The sequence below is a fragment of the Euphorbia lathyris genome, chromosome 1, assembly GCF_963576675.1.
Source record: "Euphorbia lathyris chromosome 1, ddEupLath1.1, whole genome shotgun sequence".
Lineage (NCBI taxonomy): Eukaryota > Viridiplantae > Streptophyta > Magnoliopsida > Malpighiales > Euphorbiaceae > Euphorbia > Euphorbia lathyris.
The window spans coordinates 100,723,909-100,737,107 of NC_088910.1; the positions used below are offsets into that span (position 1 = coordinate 100,723,909).

Consider the following 13,199-nt stretch of genomic DNA (forward strand, 5'->3'; position numbering starts at 1 on the left):
TATAAAAACAAAAATTGTAACACCAAAATACGATTTAGCATGCCATGTATATAATTTACTTATCCCTTGCCAAATCAAATCGAACGTTATAATGAATTCTAGGAGAGCTTTATGTGAACTCAAAACTTTATGAAATTCCCAACAATGTTATTTAATTTTTCTGCAAAACAAAACTAATGTGAATTTTAATTAATTTATTCACATGAAAGTTAGTTTTATATCAAATAAACCACAACACATGAAAGTTAGTTTTATATCAAATAAACCACAAACTATTGAATTTAGTAAATCTTCTAATTTTATTATCAGTTTTCACATCAAATAAGTATAAATAAAATTTAAAATAAAAGCTGAATCAAACCAAATTAGTGTTAAAACCAATCCGGCCTACCTTTCCCAGCTGAGTTTTGGTTCAGTTTGCTCAGAATTAAACAAAATCATTTTCAAATCAATGATTATAGTTCGATGCCGATTTTAGATAAATAGCTCATCATTAATGGGGAGAGGGAACCTAAAACATGTTTAATTAACCTCAAATCGATTCAACAAAAACTCATCACTCATTTCAATTGCTTTTTTTCTGTTATCTTCTCGTTATTGTTTCTAGGTTTCTAAAAAGCAATCTTTCACAAGCACTTTTTTATTAGGTTCTCTATTTCTTATTAGGATAGACTGCTAACATGTAATTAGTAGCCTATCAAAAATTGGTAACATTTGCCAAAAATTGGTGAAACATCAAACTAATTGACGGTAACGGTTATTAGTTGACCATGACGGTAAGTTAACAGTTCCGTAAAATTGTCCAACTTATCATAATTTTTAGCACGTTGGATAATACACACACCAATACATCAATAAAAATTTGACATGTTGACAAAATATGTGAACAAGTTAATTCATTAAAAAAAAAAAAAAAACTTTAACCTAACTAACAGAAACACGGTCCATAAACTATTAGCAGAACCATTATAAATTTAAGAGAACTATTAACTTATTATATCCATATTGGTTGAAATTTCATCGAATTTGATGAAATGGGACAAATGTTACCAAATAATGGGTCTGACAGTAAAAACTAACATTTTGGATAGGTCAAGGGGCCAATGGCGAGTTAAGCCTAAATCTAAAACAACACTTCTGTCCTAATATTATTCAAATTTCTGTCCTAATATTATTCAAATTATAAGTACGCATCGGAAACTAAACTAAACTAACAAACAGATGGAATCACTGATGGGGTTGCTCTGCCAGTAACACAAATTAACATAAAAGAGCAAGTAAAATAGTAAACCAACTTTCTATGAATAACCTAAGGCACTTGTGACTATATTAACTAGGATAAAAAGAAAAATATTTTCCTATAATTAAGCTAGTTAACTTTCAAATGTAAACGAATGACATGATTTGTTGAAGACCATTTTAGCATAGTGTTATTATACGTTACTGCTTTTCTTCACATAGCATTTCTGTATAGCTGAATTTTGATCTTGGGTATAAAGTGAAATCGGATAGTTGCAGTCGATTTCAGGAGGTGGGCTAAGGGGATTTCCTCAGTCCTCACCATTCCTAGGGGGAAAGAAAATAATAAAACTGTTCTCTTATTGAAAGAATGAACTAATTCTGAAATCGGCCATATATCAGATTCAACAAGAGGATGCAAATTTCTGCACTCTTTAAGTGATCTGAAAATGCTATACCATCACTTGCTAGACTTGTTCAATAAGATTATGGGCCGATTGAGATAATCACAGACATGCGGATTCAATCTAAGAAATCACTCAAACACAGAAAAGAAAATCATTTTTTTAGTAAAAAATGTAGCCTCACAACATCCCTGAACCCGCACATTTCAAAAGATTTATCATCTTCACCAGAAACAAATGATTGGAAGGCAAAAAAAAACTAGTTTAACCACACATAATACATTATCGACCGTAAAAAGGAGGCTGACCTGGAGAAGCACCACCAGGTCGAACATTCGGTTGAACACCTGGCTGTGTCATTGGCATGGAACCCATACCATGCGAAATTGGGCTGCCTTGATGAAGGGGTGAGGATCCAACAGGCATTGCTGCAGAGACATATGTCGGCATTGGTGGCGCTTGGTATGTATGACCAGGATATGCCCCAGAATAGGCTGGTGCACCTGCCTGTCCAGTTGGATCCCAATTGTGCACTTGTCCACCAGGAACTTGGGGGCCACCAGCTGAGCTTGCATAGTTGTTTTGAGGATACATTGAAGCAGCCTGGGAATTTTGCCACACAGTTGAAGCAGCAGGGACTCCAGGAATCTGTCCAGCTGCAAGAAATGATGCATCTGGAATGGTATAATCTCTACTTTTGTCACTGTAGGCCTGAACGGAAATGAAAAAAGGAATAATGAATTATAGTACATTTTGGTATCTATTATAAAATATGTGATAGAAGTATTATATTAAATAAGGGGGCATTCAAGTGTCAAGAAGCATACTTCTTAAAGACCAAATCTTTTTTCGATCAAAGAATGGATGAACTTTTCCCTCTTACACAGCATCTTTTATGTTTCTTCTCAAAAAATTTTTCACATGAACATTAAATTGAAATCACATTTTTTTATACCTTTACATTGAGATCAGTATGACGAGAGTATGATAGATGAAGCTTACAATAGCCACCATCATAAATGCAGTGTCCTTCCAAAGTTTCCTTGGCTACTGCTGCAGTCGCGACATCTGGAAAAAATAGACATGAGACAGTTATCTTTAAAGGAAACATAACTCAAAGGAACAAAGAAAACACGAGCACAACAATAATTGTTACACTAAACCAATGACCATTGTACAACTAAATGCATAATGTCACAGAAATACAAATAAAAATTGATAGTAGCAAAGGGAGTGAGCAAAAATCACTAATAAGTCATTTGTTATCAGTAAAAATTGCTCCACTTTCCGTGGGAAATATTTTCCAATAAGCCATTTCTGCATTTTCCAGTGGTCAGGGCACAAGAAGAGATTGGTTAAAGTAAATATTTCCCTTTTCAAAGGGAAAATCAATCCATAAACAATACCACTGACAGCCATAGTTGTTTTATCGTACGAGTCGCGAGTCGACTCATACGATTCGATTCGATTCAGGAAGAATTCGAGTTGTATCTACGGTACGACTTGGAAGCTTCATGAATCGGTCAAGTCACACCACCGATTCGGCCGATTCGGTCGATTCAGACCACCATTAAAAAAAAATCAATTTTTAACAACTCAAAAATGTAAGGAGATGACTATTCACTTTACAAAAACAAAAAAAAACGTACAGAAGTTATGAAACACAAATAGTTTCAATTAGATGCCTCTTCACTTTACAAATTCCAAAACCTCCCCTCTTCTTTTCTATTTATTTGTTATTATGTTCTTCTACTCTCTATTCTTTCTATTTTCTAAGTTCGGTCTGTCTCTACTTTCTTTTATAACTTATATAATTTCTATTTAGATATTAAAATTGCATTTTTGGACTAATATTTAAAGTTAAATATGGTTAATATTTTATTTTTTATAGCATTTTGAATTTGATCCGTATCTTACAATTCGATTCGATTCACAAGTCCCGATTCGCAAAATGAGATTTCGAGTCACGAGTCGAATCTCGATTTAACAACTATGCTGACAGCCATCAATGACCAGGCAAATACAACAGCAATCACCTTTTTCATATAATTGGCTAACTTTCTTTTTGTTTATTTTGAAAACAAAAGCTGCCGGATAACAACACAGTTAAGAAATACAAATTATTTATAAATGCAGAAGTTATATTTTTATGAAGGAAAACAATAGTTCTCCCTGGTGAAAGAAGTCAAGACAAACAACCAAAAATTTAATTCATGAACAGAAAGAGAAGACATACCAGGGTACTGAACTAGTGCCTGTGTTCCACCATTTTTCTCAAATATAGCAATTTTCTGGACGGTACCAAATGATGAAAATACCTATAACGAACGTCCAGCCAAGACAGCAAATGAGCACAATGCCATAATTCACAAAAGTATGTTTATTCTCATGCAACAAAAACTTGCAATCATTTTATTACCGTGTGAAGCACATCAACTGTTACAGCATACTGCATATTCTCTATCGATGCAAGAAGTACATTACTCTCAGGTTCTTTTTTCTTTCCATCGGGACCTACAGCAGGCTGGAGAAAACAGCTCGTTTATCATTAAACAACCAGAAGGGAAATGGGACATTTAAGTCTCTTAAAATGAAGTGCTTAGAACAAACCTGTACAGGTCCCTCAATTGCAGTAGGATTCACAGGAAGATATGGATTTGTGTAGTCCCTGAAAGGTGAGCCAAAAAGTTCATATACCATTGGAATTTGTAAATAATGCCAATGTCAATGCATGAGTAAACACATAAAGTTGATCAGACAAGAATAGATAGCATTGAAAATAAAATGGGCAATTTATAGGTGACTTCGTAACTGAGACGGTAAAGAAATTTATATATTTGCTACTATAAATTCTTATTATTTGTCAATAACAATAATCAAACAAGAAACTTCACTTAAGAACGAAGCGTGCATGGTTTTATTTATACATACCATATTTAACTAGTGAATAACCAGTTTCAATTACACCATATTTAATAAGTATTAGTGGAACAGCCTCTAATGACAAAATAATTTGGGTGGAGAAGCTAACTTATAGTAACCACCCTTGATGTGAATGGGGGCTCAATAATACACTCATTCCCTCATTTTTTAATCCTTTTATGTGATAATTTTAACAGGAAAGAATTGGTTCAAACAGCGGAGTTGTTAATGAAATATAGTATAAATCAATTAATATTTACTTACAGCACAACTTTAAGAGCAATCAGTAGGCATCATAGGAGGCCAAGAAAAGGTCGAAATCAAAAGGTGGAGCCAATATGCTTGAAATCGTAGGACAACCATGTCATATGCATGGAACAATGGAAGGCCATGGTGATACGCAACTCGCTTGCATAGAAATTTAATTGGCAGCAGCAATTGAGAAGCTTATATGCATAATGTGTGCTGGCTTTAAATCAGATGGCCTTGCATAGATACTTTGATAGGTCAAAAAACAATTTATGATAAACGAAATTGTACTTTGCTTTGAAATGAAGGACAACGCATGTTTTGATATTTAGAACAAGATTTTTTCAGCTTTGTATACCAACGGTGCAGATCATTGAGCTATTGACCACTTGTTGACAAATTGCTCAATGTGGCCCCCCTTTTGGGAAAAGAAAATATGGTGCCAGGCTCCTGAGTTGTAGTGCCAATCATGCTAGTTATTTGGAGTTTTGTGAGTGATTTCAAGTTATAAGGTTTCATTATAAAATTTGATTTGGCCCATGGTTGGCACTTCAAAGCACAAAACCAGCAGTGGGTTGCTTCCCACAAACGAACCACATTGAGCATTGTACAAACTGTGTCAAGACCTCAGTAACTGGCGCAAATGATATGCAAAGCTGAAGAAATCTAGTCCTAAATATCATGACCGGTTGTCCACAGTTTCAAAGCAAAGTACAGATCCTTTCACCGTAAATTGTTGTCCCACATATCAAAGAATCTACGCGAGGTCCATTAAATTGAAGCCATCACTTTTTATACAAATGAGCTTTTCAATTGCTAATATCCCAATTAAAATTCCTATGCAAGTGGGCTGCTCCATGTATCACTCTGACCTTCCACCATTCCATGCATATAAAATTGTTGTCCCACCATTTGAAGCATATTGGCTCCGCTCTTTTTTTTTTTTTTTTGTTTACAACCTTTCAATGGCCTACCATGATGCTTCAGATAGCTCTAAAGTTTGATATAACTAAATGTTATTTGATTGCACTATTTGTCATTAACAACTCCACCAATTGAGCCAATTGTTTTGCAGCAGTTAATCACAGTTTTTTTTCCAATATAATCAGTTCAGTTCAAACAACAGTAATTCCAAAATTTTACATTACTACCAAGGGGGAAGGGGACACCAAAAGGACTATTTGCAAATTTACAGATTACAGAATAAACAAGAAGCCCGATACAGTGGACAAGATTAAAAACAGGTAAACAGTTTCTACCAATAGCTACAAGTTATGATTATCAAGATAAAACTGGCTTGTTCAATGCAATTAAAAAAAAGGTGCATACTGAACTATAAAATGTCAATAAAAGAACTAGCAGTTACTTTCATGAATTTGCAAACTGCTGAATAATCATAGAAGTCTGACTCGGTGAACTAGATTAAAAACAACTCAAGTAGTATCTAACACTAAATAGAAATTGTGAATATCAAGATACAATCATGCAAGTTATGACAACAGATGCATAGTGAAATATTCAATTGTCAAATACTATTCCAAAAACAGCATTAGGAGTTCCTGGTTTGTACTAAGAATAAACTATTTTGTAAATGATATTTAAAAATAATGAAGAGATTTAAACACAATGTAATAGAGCTTTGTCAGAAGATTAAGGAAATTACTAATCGGCCATGAATACACATCTGTTTTGTGGCTACCAAGCTTCACTAACATCCTAGATGAGAAAAGCAAGTATACCAATTAGCCAGGCTTCAAATGCTGACATTAATTATGTATGAGTTAAATATCATGAATAACAAGCATAAGCAACATAGCAATTAGAGAATATCTCTATCAATTTCTGAGGTTCCTCTATTTACCTGCTCCTATGAGACTGGAACTTAATATTAAGATCGGTATGAGCAGAATATGAAATGCGAAGATTACAAGAATCAACATGATCTGGAAGCAAGTACCTGAATTTTGCAACAATACAGAAATAAATCAGTATCTCCTAAATTGCAAACTTGAAGATATAATGATATGCACAAATTTGGAGAAAATGGAGGTTTAAAGAAGATATAATACTTTGGTATACTTCTCCCATCCAAGGCATTCCTTGCAGCAGATGCAGTCTCCGCATCAGTGAATTGAATAAGTGCCTGTTAGGATATTCCATAAATTGACCATGCTAAAAAAGGCAACACTACCTCAAAAAGACCAAGCGAAGCTAGACAGCTCACCTGGAAACCAGCGGCCTTTTCAAAAGTAGCGATTTTGTGAACAAAGCCAAAAGCAGAAAATACCTGAAAACAAAGTTTAAAGTGTATGTGATTGCATGCTATAATAAATATAAACAAACAATTACATTATACACCATTTGAGGCTACACCAAGCATTAGAAAAAAGCAACAGAGGTTAAAAAAAACCCAAATATTTGAGAAATAAGTGCAGAATGACACCTGTACATGTATGCGTCAAGATAGACCATAGAAAGGAGTATGACGTACATGATTATATTTCCAAACGGTCTCCAACAAAAGATTCTAAATAAGAGGCATCACCATCTGTATTCAACTAATTTGAATTAAAATTGACTCATAATTAAAACATAATCCAATTAGGATGCAAACTCTATAAAAGAAATACAGGAACAAAAAAAAAAAAAAAGATTAACTTGTCCTTGTTTGAAAAATATTTAAAAAGGGGTTAAGGTGAAAAAATACCCCTAATGTTTTGGGTCAGGAGCAATTTTACTCCTAACGTCTAAAATGATGCAATTTTACCCCTAACGTTTGTAGGCGATGGCAATTTTACCCCTAACGTTGATAATTTGGGTCAATTTGAGAAATAATTCATCAAATTGTCTACTCGGTCATAAATCTTGTCATCTACACTTCACACGTAGGTCATTTTATCAGTAACAAATCACAAACATATGTTGGGATGTGAAAAAAAATAAAAAATAAAAAATACTGTCTTTTGTACGAATTAGACAAAAAAATCACCGAATTTATAAATATTAATCTTCAATTCTATTATTAAATTACAAAAAACATGAAATGCTTTTTTTAGAACGAATTGATATGCAATTGATACAAAATAAGGAACAAAAATATCTATGTTTTATAATAGTGTCTGGAATTGACCCAAATTATCAACGTTAGGGGTAAAATTGCTCTTGGCTACAAATGTTAGTGGTAAAATTGCACCATTTTAGACATTAGGGGTAAAATTGCTCCAGGCCCAAAACATTATGGGTATTTTTGCACCTTAACCCTTTAAAAAAGAAAAAATTACTTGAAGCAACACTCAGAAAACCTCAGTAACCAGAAATACAATGTTTATGAAAACTAATTGAGAGTTTCCTTGACATGTTACCATCATATTGAAAAAAAAAATGATAAAATAATGTCACTAATAGTCGTATCGTTTCAAATACTCTTGTTCCATAAAGCACACAAAAGAAGGGATCAGTTATGAGAATGAGTGATGACATCTTTTCCAATGTAGTATCTTAATGAAAAAAATTGTCCAAGTTGACCGATTATTTTTAGTGTAAAAATACAGGCAGAATTTCCAACAGGGATCATAAGCATTTCTGAAATGGCAATGAGACTCAGTACCTACAAGATCATGATAAGATAGATGGCACGTAAGCACAACTATGAAGGACATATTAAATTGCTCAAAGCCTCTAGAACCATATTACATGGACTTAATAAAAACAAAAACCCAAATCCATGTCTTCCTCACGTGGTTTTTCGTTTTAATAATCTGCATCCAGATATCATATGCATATCCTCCATCAAGCTATCTTTTTACAGCACACAATTCAACTCATTCTCAACCCAAACTAATCCAGTTTGAATACGCAAACCTTTTTTTTTCAACTCTGACCATTTCAAAGAAAAACTTCTCTGCTCTCTATGATCAATATGTCGTAAGATCTCACTCAATGAAGGATTAATTATCAAGTCTTATTATGATACATGAAAAGCTAATACTTGAAGAAAAAATGCAGATGTTAACGTGTTCTTACTTTTTAGTGTCAGGAAAATGATCTTCCAACAAGCCAGAATGCCCAAAATAACAGAAGTTTCAAATGGAAAAAGCACTTACCAAGTGAATGACATCAATGCTCACATCACCAGCTTCAACACCCTCAATTGTTACCAGCAATACATTTCCAGGAACGTCACCTGGACTCTTGTTGTTGACAATTTCATGTCTATTTGAGTATTGAATATACACTGTCTTACCACGGACCTGCGCAGGCTCAGACGATGATGCATAGTATGAAACCATTTGAATTGCCTGATTTAGATCCGCCTGCAAAAGGAAAAAGAGATATGACTCTTGATAACACATAGGTAACACTGAAAATGGAAAGTGAATTGACTACTTAACAAACAAAAGGGCTATCTCAATAAAATAAACTATTCACAACAGATGAGCACAACAAGCTTGAAAGCAAAAGCTTTCAGATGAGTTCTTTTGTAAGCTAAATTATTCGTATGTGTTTGCACCAAAAATAAAGTTTTCTTGTTGCATACCATGGTTTACACTTTTCATGGGATAAACTTTTCTTTTTAGGAAACTTTTCATTTCAGGAAACTTTATTTTCCTAGTACATCGTTCACTTAGAATTTCCTAGAGTGAACCTCAGTCTCCCTCGGGGGAAATTTCTTAAATAGTGTACCTCAGGGGAAACCAACTTCCTATATAGTGTACCTCGTGGGAAACCAGCTTCACTCTTGGGATACTTGAGGTAAACCTAGGGGATCATGAGGCCATTTAAGATTTCTAACGTGTATTTTGTGAGTCAATTAAAATCAGGAAAGTTAGAAAGCATTATAATCAATTTTATCGTGGAAATCAAAGTGGAGCAGTTGCTCAATATGGTGGAGAACGTGACTTGTGGAATGAAGCAGGAAGTTATCCCAACGTCTATAAAAGTAAGGAATCACGATGACAACTAGACAACTCAACAACTACACAACTCAACACACCCAAGCAAAACGCTAGCAAATATCATTCCCTTCAGTTTAATTTCAATCCAAGCACATCATTTCCTTTCAATTTTATTTTATTTGTTGTTTCAATCATTTTCTGTAAGGTCGGTATCGTTTTGATAATTGAATCCTTTAGGAATTTTCGGTCTCTTTAATTCCTACGATAGTTTGTTACGTAGAAGTTCGAAAGCGCACTCAATTTCACTCCATAGTTCGAGAATACTATAATTCTCTGGCACGCCCGCAATTTCCCATGAAAGAGTCAAACAGTATGTCAATACTGTTACACACATTACCCATTAAGCTGCAGATTCCCCGCATGTCAATGACTTAATGAACCAAACCAGTATAAGGTATAAGGGCGGCCCGGTGCACTTCGCGAGGGTCCAGGGAGGGGTCCCACCACAAGGATGTACTGGGGGCAAGCCTTCCCTACCAATTTATTTGGCAAGAGGCTGCTCCTAAAACTCGAACCCGTGACCTCTTGGTCACACGACAACAACGTTTACCGTTGCACCAAGGCTCGCCCTCCATTAAATTATTTTAGAACTCGAAAAAAAAAATTCTATAGAATGAAATGATTTTGTTAAGACCACTTTTTATGCTATTGACTTCAATAGAATCTTAATGAGCAAGTCCAATTGGTTTTAGCTTCACGCTATAAGAACATAATGAACTAGCTTTATCAGAGCTCTAACCTTTTATTTGGATGAGGTGTTATTAACGAAAGGTAAATAACATTATCATGAAAACACTCCAATTGGAGTGTTAGAAATTTTTTACATAAAACCCACCATTTTACAATCAAAACTCACAGATTACCTTGAAAAAACAAACATAGATATCGACTAACCGTACCTTACCTTCCTTCATTAACCCTCAAACCAAACAAAGTGTAAGAAACATGACAAGTACAATGCATTTCTAATCCACGCAAATTGAGCCGAAAACAGATACCAACGAAATTTTTTCCACGTAACGGATATAAAGAAAAATCGCATCGCATAAGCAAAAGCAAAGAAGAGCAACCGAATTCAAATAAGTTGCGATGCATCTTTATGCAAGTTTAAAAAAAATACGAGAAAAGATTACGAATATCCGAACGAAGCAAAAACAGAAACAATTGAAATACCGAAAAGGACAATCCAATTAATTGAGCAAACCCCGAGTTTATACAATCAGCGGAGCTCACAGACTTTCTAATAAGTGAAGAATTTCTAGGTAAAAAGTAGCAAAAATCAAAATAGATAAATAAAAGAGAGAGAGATGAACATACAAATTCAACGAAAGCCTGATTCCTATTGGCGCCGACATTGCACTTGGTATTGACGATTTTTCCGAAGGGTTTACAGAGCTCGATGAGCTCCTCTTCCGTACACTCCCATGGGAGATTTCGCAGATGCAAAACCTTGGATGGGGTCTGTGTGTATCGGAATTGAGGCTGGCCTGAGGTTGACATCTGCAGAATACTTTGGATCCAACTAAATAATTGTCTGTGTATCGGAGTTGGTCTGCCTGTGAAAGAGTGAAAAAGCCAGCTAGAAGAGGAGCGTATGGGGTCTATAACGTGCTAAGGTTTTCCGGGAAAATTTTAGGGATTTGTTTGGACGGTCTGATATTTACTTCAATACGGCCTGTAATCTGTGCTCCCGTCCATGCTTTGTAGTATAATTACCTCTCTCTCCTCAATCAGCATGTAGAATTTGCTCATTTCCTCATTCATCTTTAAATCTAGGTTTATTAAAATTCTAAAATAGAGAATCAAAGCATCCTAAGTTAGAGATTTAATAAGTCTATATCTAACGGTGAATGAGAAAATCCACTTGCTCATTAAGGTGCATGTGAAAATTCCTGGTCTATCTACTTACTATATACAGAGTCTAGATCTGATGCACCTTAATGACTATGTAGAATTTGTTCATTTACCGTTAGTGGAGATTCAAAGCATCAAGAGACTTAGATTTAATAAACCTAGATCTAACGGTGAATGACCAAATTACTAACGGAAGCTGAGAAAATTTACAAGAAGTATTTTAGAGGGTTTTTGGTTTAGTTGGCATCGTAAAAGCAAAAAGAATAAATGAGCTAATGAGTTTTAATTATCTCTATATCATGAGTACTATATTACACATTATTTATTGTTAATTACTAGCTTATTAATTAAAGTAATAAAAAAAATAAAAGTTACAGGAAGATGAAAAAACACAAAGCGAAGGAAATCCAAAAGAAAGAAATGAACCTATATATAAAACATGATATATAGTATTACATTATTATATTCATTGGCCACCGAAAATCAAAAGCCTCATCGACCTTTAATTTTAATTATGTATTAGTTTTGTTCTTAATCTTATAATTTTGTTCTTATTTCAAATAATATAGTCTTATAATTTTGTTTTTACTTCATTATGAGATTCATATTTATTTAGACACAGTTTCCATTGATAAACTCTATTAATATCATTTTTTTCAAGAATTAGGAGAATGTGGACTTTGATATCTCCAATTGAAGAAATCTGATGGAAATAGAAGAGACATAGATAACTAAAATTGGGAAAAACAAATGTGTCAAAAATTACAGGAAATCGTTATGTTTCAGAAAGTAATTATTTGATTTTTTCCATATGTAGTAGTTATTTTGTTCTCAATTTTGTTGTTCCACACCTCTCAATGTTTTATCTATTTTTTCTTTTTTATTTGCCTTTTTTTTCAAAATGACTTGCAATGAGTGTTTTAGAGGCTTTTTGGCTTAGTTGGCCTCGTAAGAGAAAAACGAATAAATGAGTTAATGAGTTTTAATTATCTCCATATCATGAGCACTATATTAACACATTATTTATTGTCAATTATTATCCTATTTATTAAAGTAATAAAAGAAAATATGAGTTACTTGAAGATGAAAAACTATTTTTTTCCATATGTATTAGTTATTTTGTTCTCAATTTTGTTGTTCTCCACCTCTCGCTATTTTATCTATGTTTTCTTTTTTATTTGCCTTTTTTTTCAAAATGACTTACAATAAGTGTTTTAGAGGTTTTTTGGCTTAGTTGGCATCGTAAGAGCAAAAAGAATAAATGAGTTTTAATTATTTGTATATCATGAGCACTATATTAACACATTATTTATTGTCAATTGTTATCCTATTTATCAAAGTAATAAAAGAAAGTACGAGTTACAGGAAGATGAAAAATACAAAGCGAAATAAATCCAAAAGTCACAAATAAACATATATAAAACATTTTTTTTTAATTTTGCGCAATGCGCTTACATTAAAGAAGAAAGAAAAATCTCCACCAGACCCGGATGTGATTCGAACCCATGACCTCCCAAAGCATAGGTAAGCTCTCAACCACTAGGCTAAGAGCTTCACCACAAACATATATAAAACA

The 13,199-nt window shown here is 33.8% G+C and overlaps 1 protein-coding gene across 3 annotated transcripts; it reads right to left on the reverse strand.

Annotated features, from left to right (window-relative positions):
• Positions 1-1,787: 1,787 nt before the first annotated feature.
• LOC136208904 (polypyrimidine tract-binding protein homolog 1) lies at positions 1,788-11,436 on the reverse strand. Of its 3 annotated transcripts, none has more exons than XM_066000196.1 (10): positions 11,087-11,435; positions 8,918-9,127; positions 7,039-7,101; positions 6,884-6,957; positions 6,676-6,771; positions 4,254-4,311; positions 4,063-4,167; positions 3,880-3,961; positions 2,599-2,711; positions 1,788-2,354 (listed from the first exon to the last, which is right to left on the reverse strand). In XM_066000196.1, the coding sequence occupies exons 1-10, from the start codon at positions 11,267-11,269 to the stop codon at positions 1,926-1,928; spliced, it is 1,413 nt and encodes a 470-aa protein (XP_065856268.1). In that variant the 5' UTR covers positions 11,270-11,435; the 3' UTR covers positions 1,788-1,925. The 3 variants fall into 3 exon arrangements, with proteins under 3 accessions (XP_065856268.1, XP_065856273.1, XP_065856279.1); XM_066000201.1 differs by having other exon boundaries at positions 2,211-2,354; positions 2,646-2,711; positions 11,087-11,436; XM_066000207.1 differs by lacking the exon at positions 1,788-2,354 and adding an exon at positions 2,526-2,544 and having other exon boundaries at positions 2,646-2,711; positions 11,087-11,436.
• Between the last annotated feature and the right edge of the window lie 1,763 nt (positions 11,437-13,199).

Bases quoted from the DNA above. Each gene is read 5' to 3' on its own strand.
- LOC136208904 (XM_066000196.1), bottom strand. From the start codon at position 11,269: ATGTCAACCTCAGGCCAGCCTCAATTCCGATACACACAGACCCCATCC. The intron at 6,772-6,883 runs GTATTATATCTT...TGCAAAATTCAG, and splicing joins GATGGGAGAAGTATACCAAA to GTACTTGCTTCCAGATCATG. The intron at 4,168-4,253 runs GTTTGTTCTAAG...TGTTTTCTCCAG, and splicing joins CAATTGAGGGACCTGTACAG to CCTGCTGTAGGTCCCGATGG.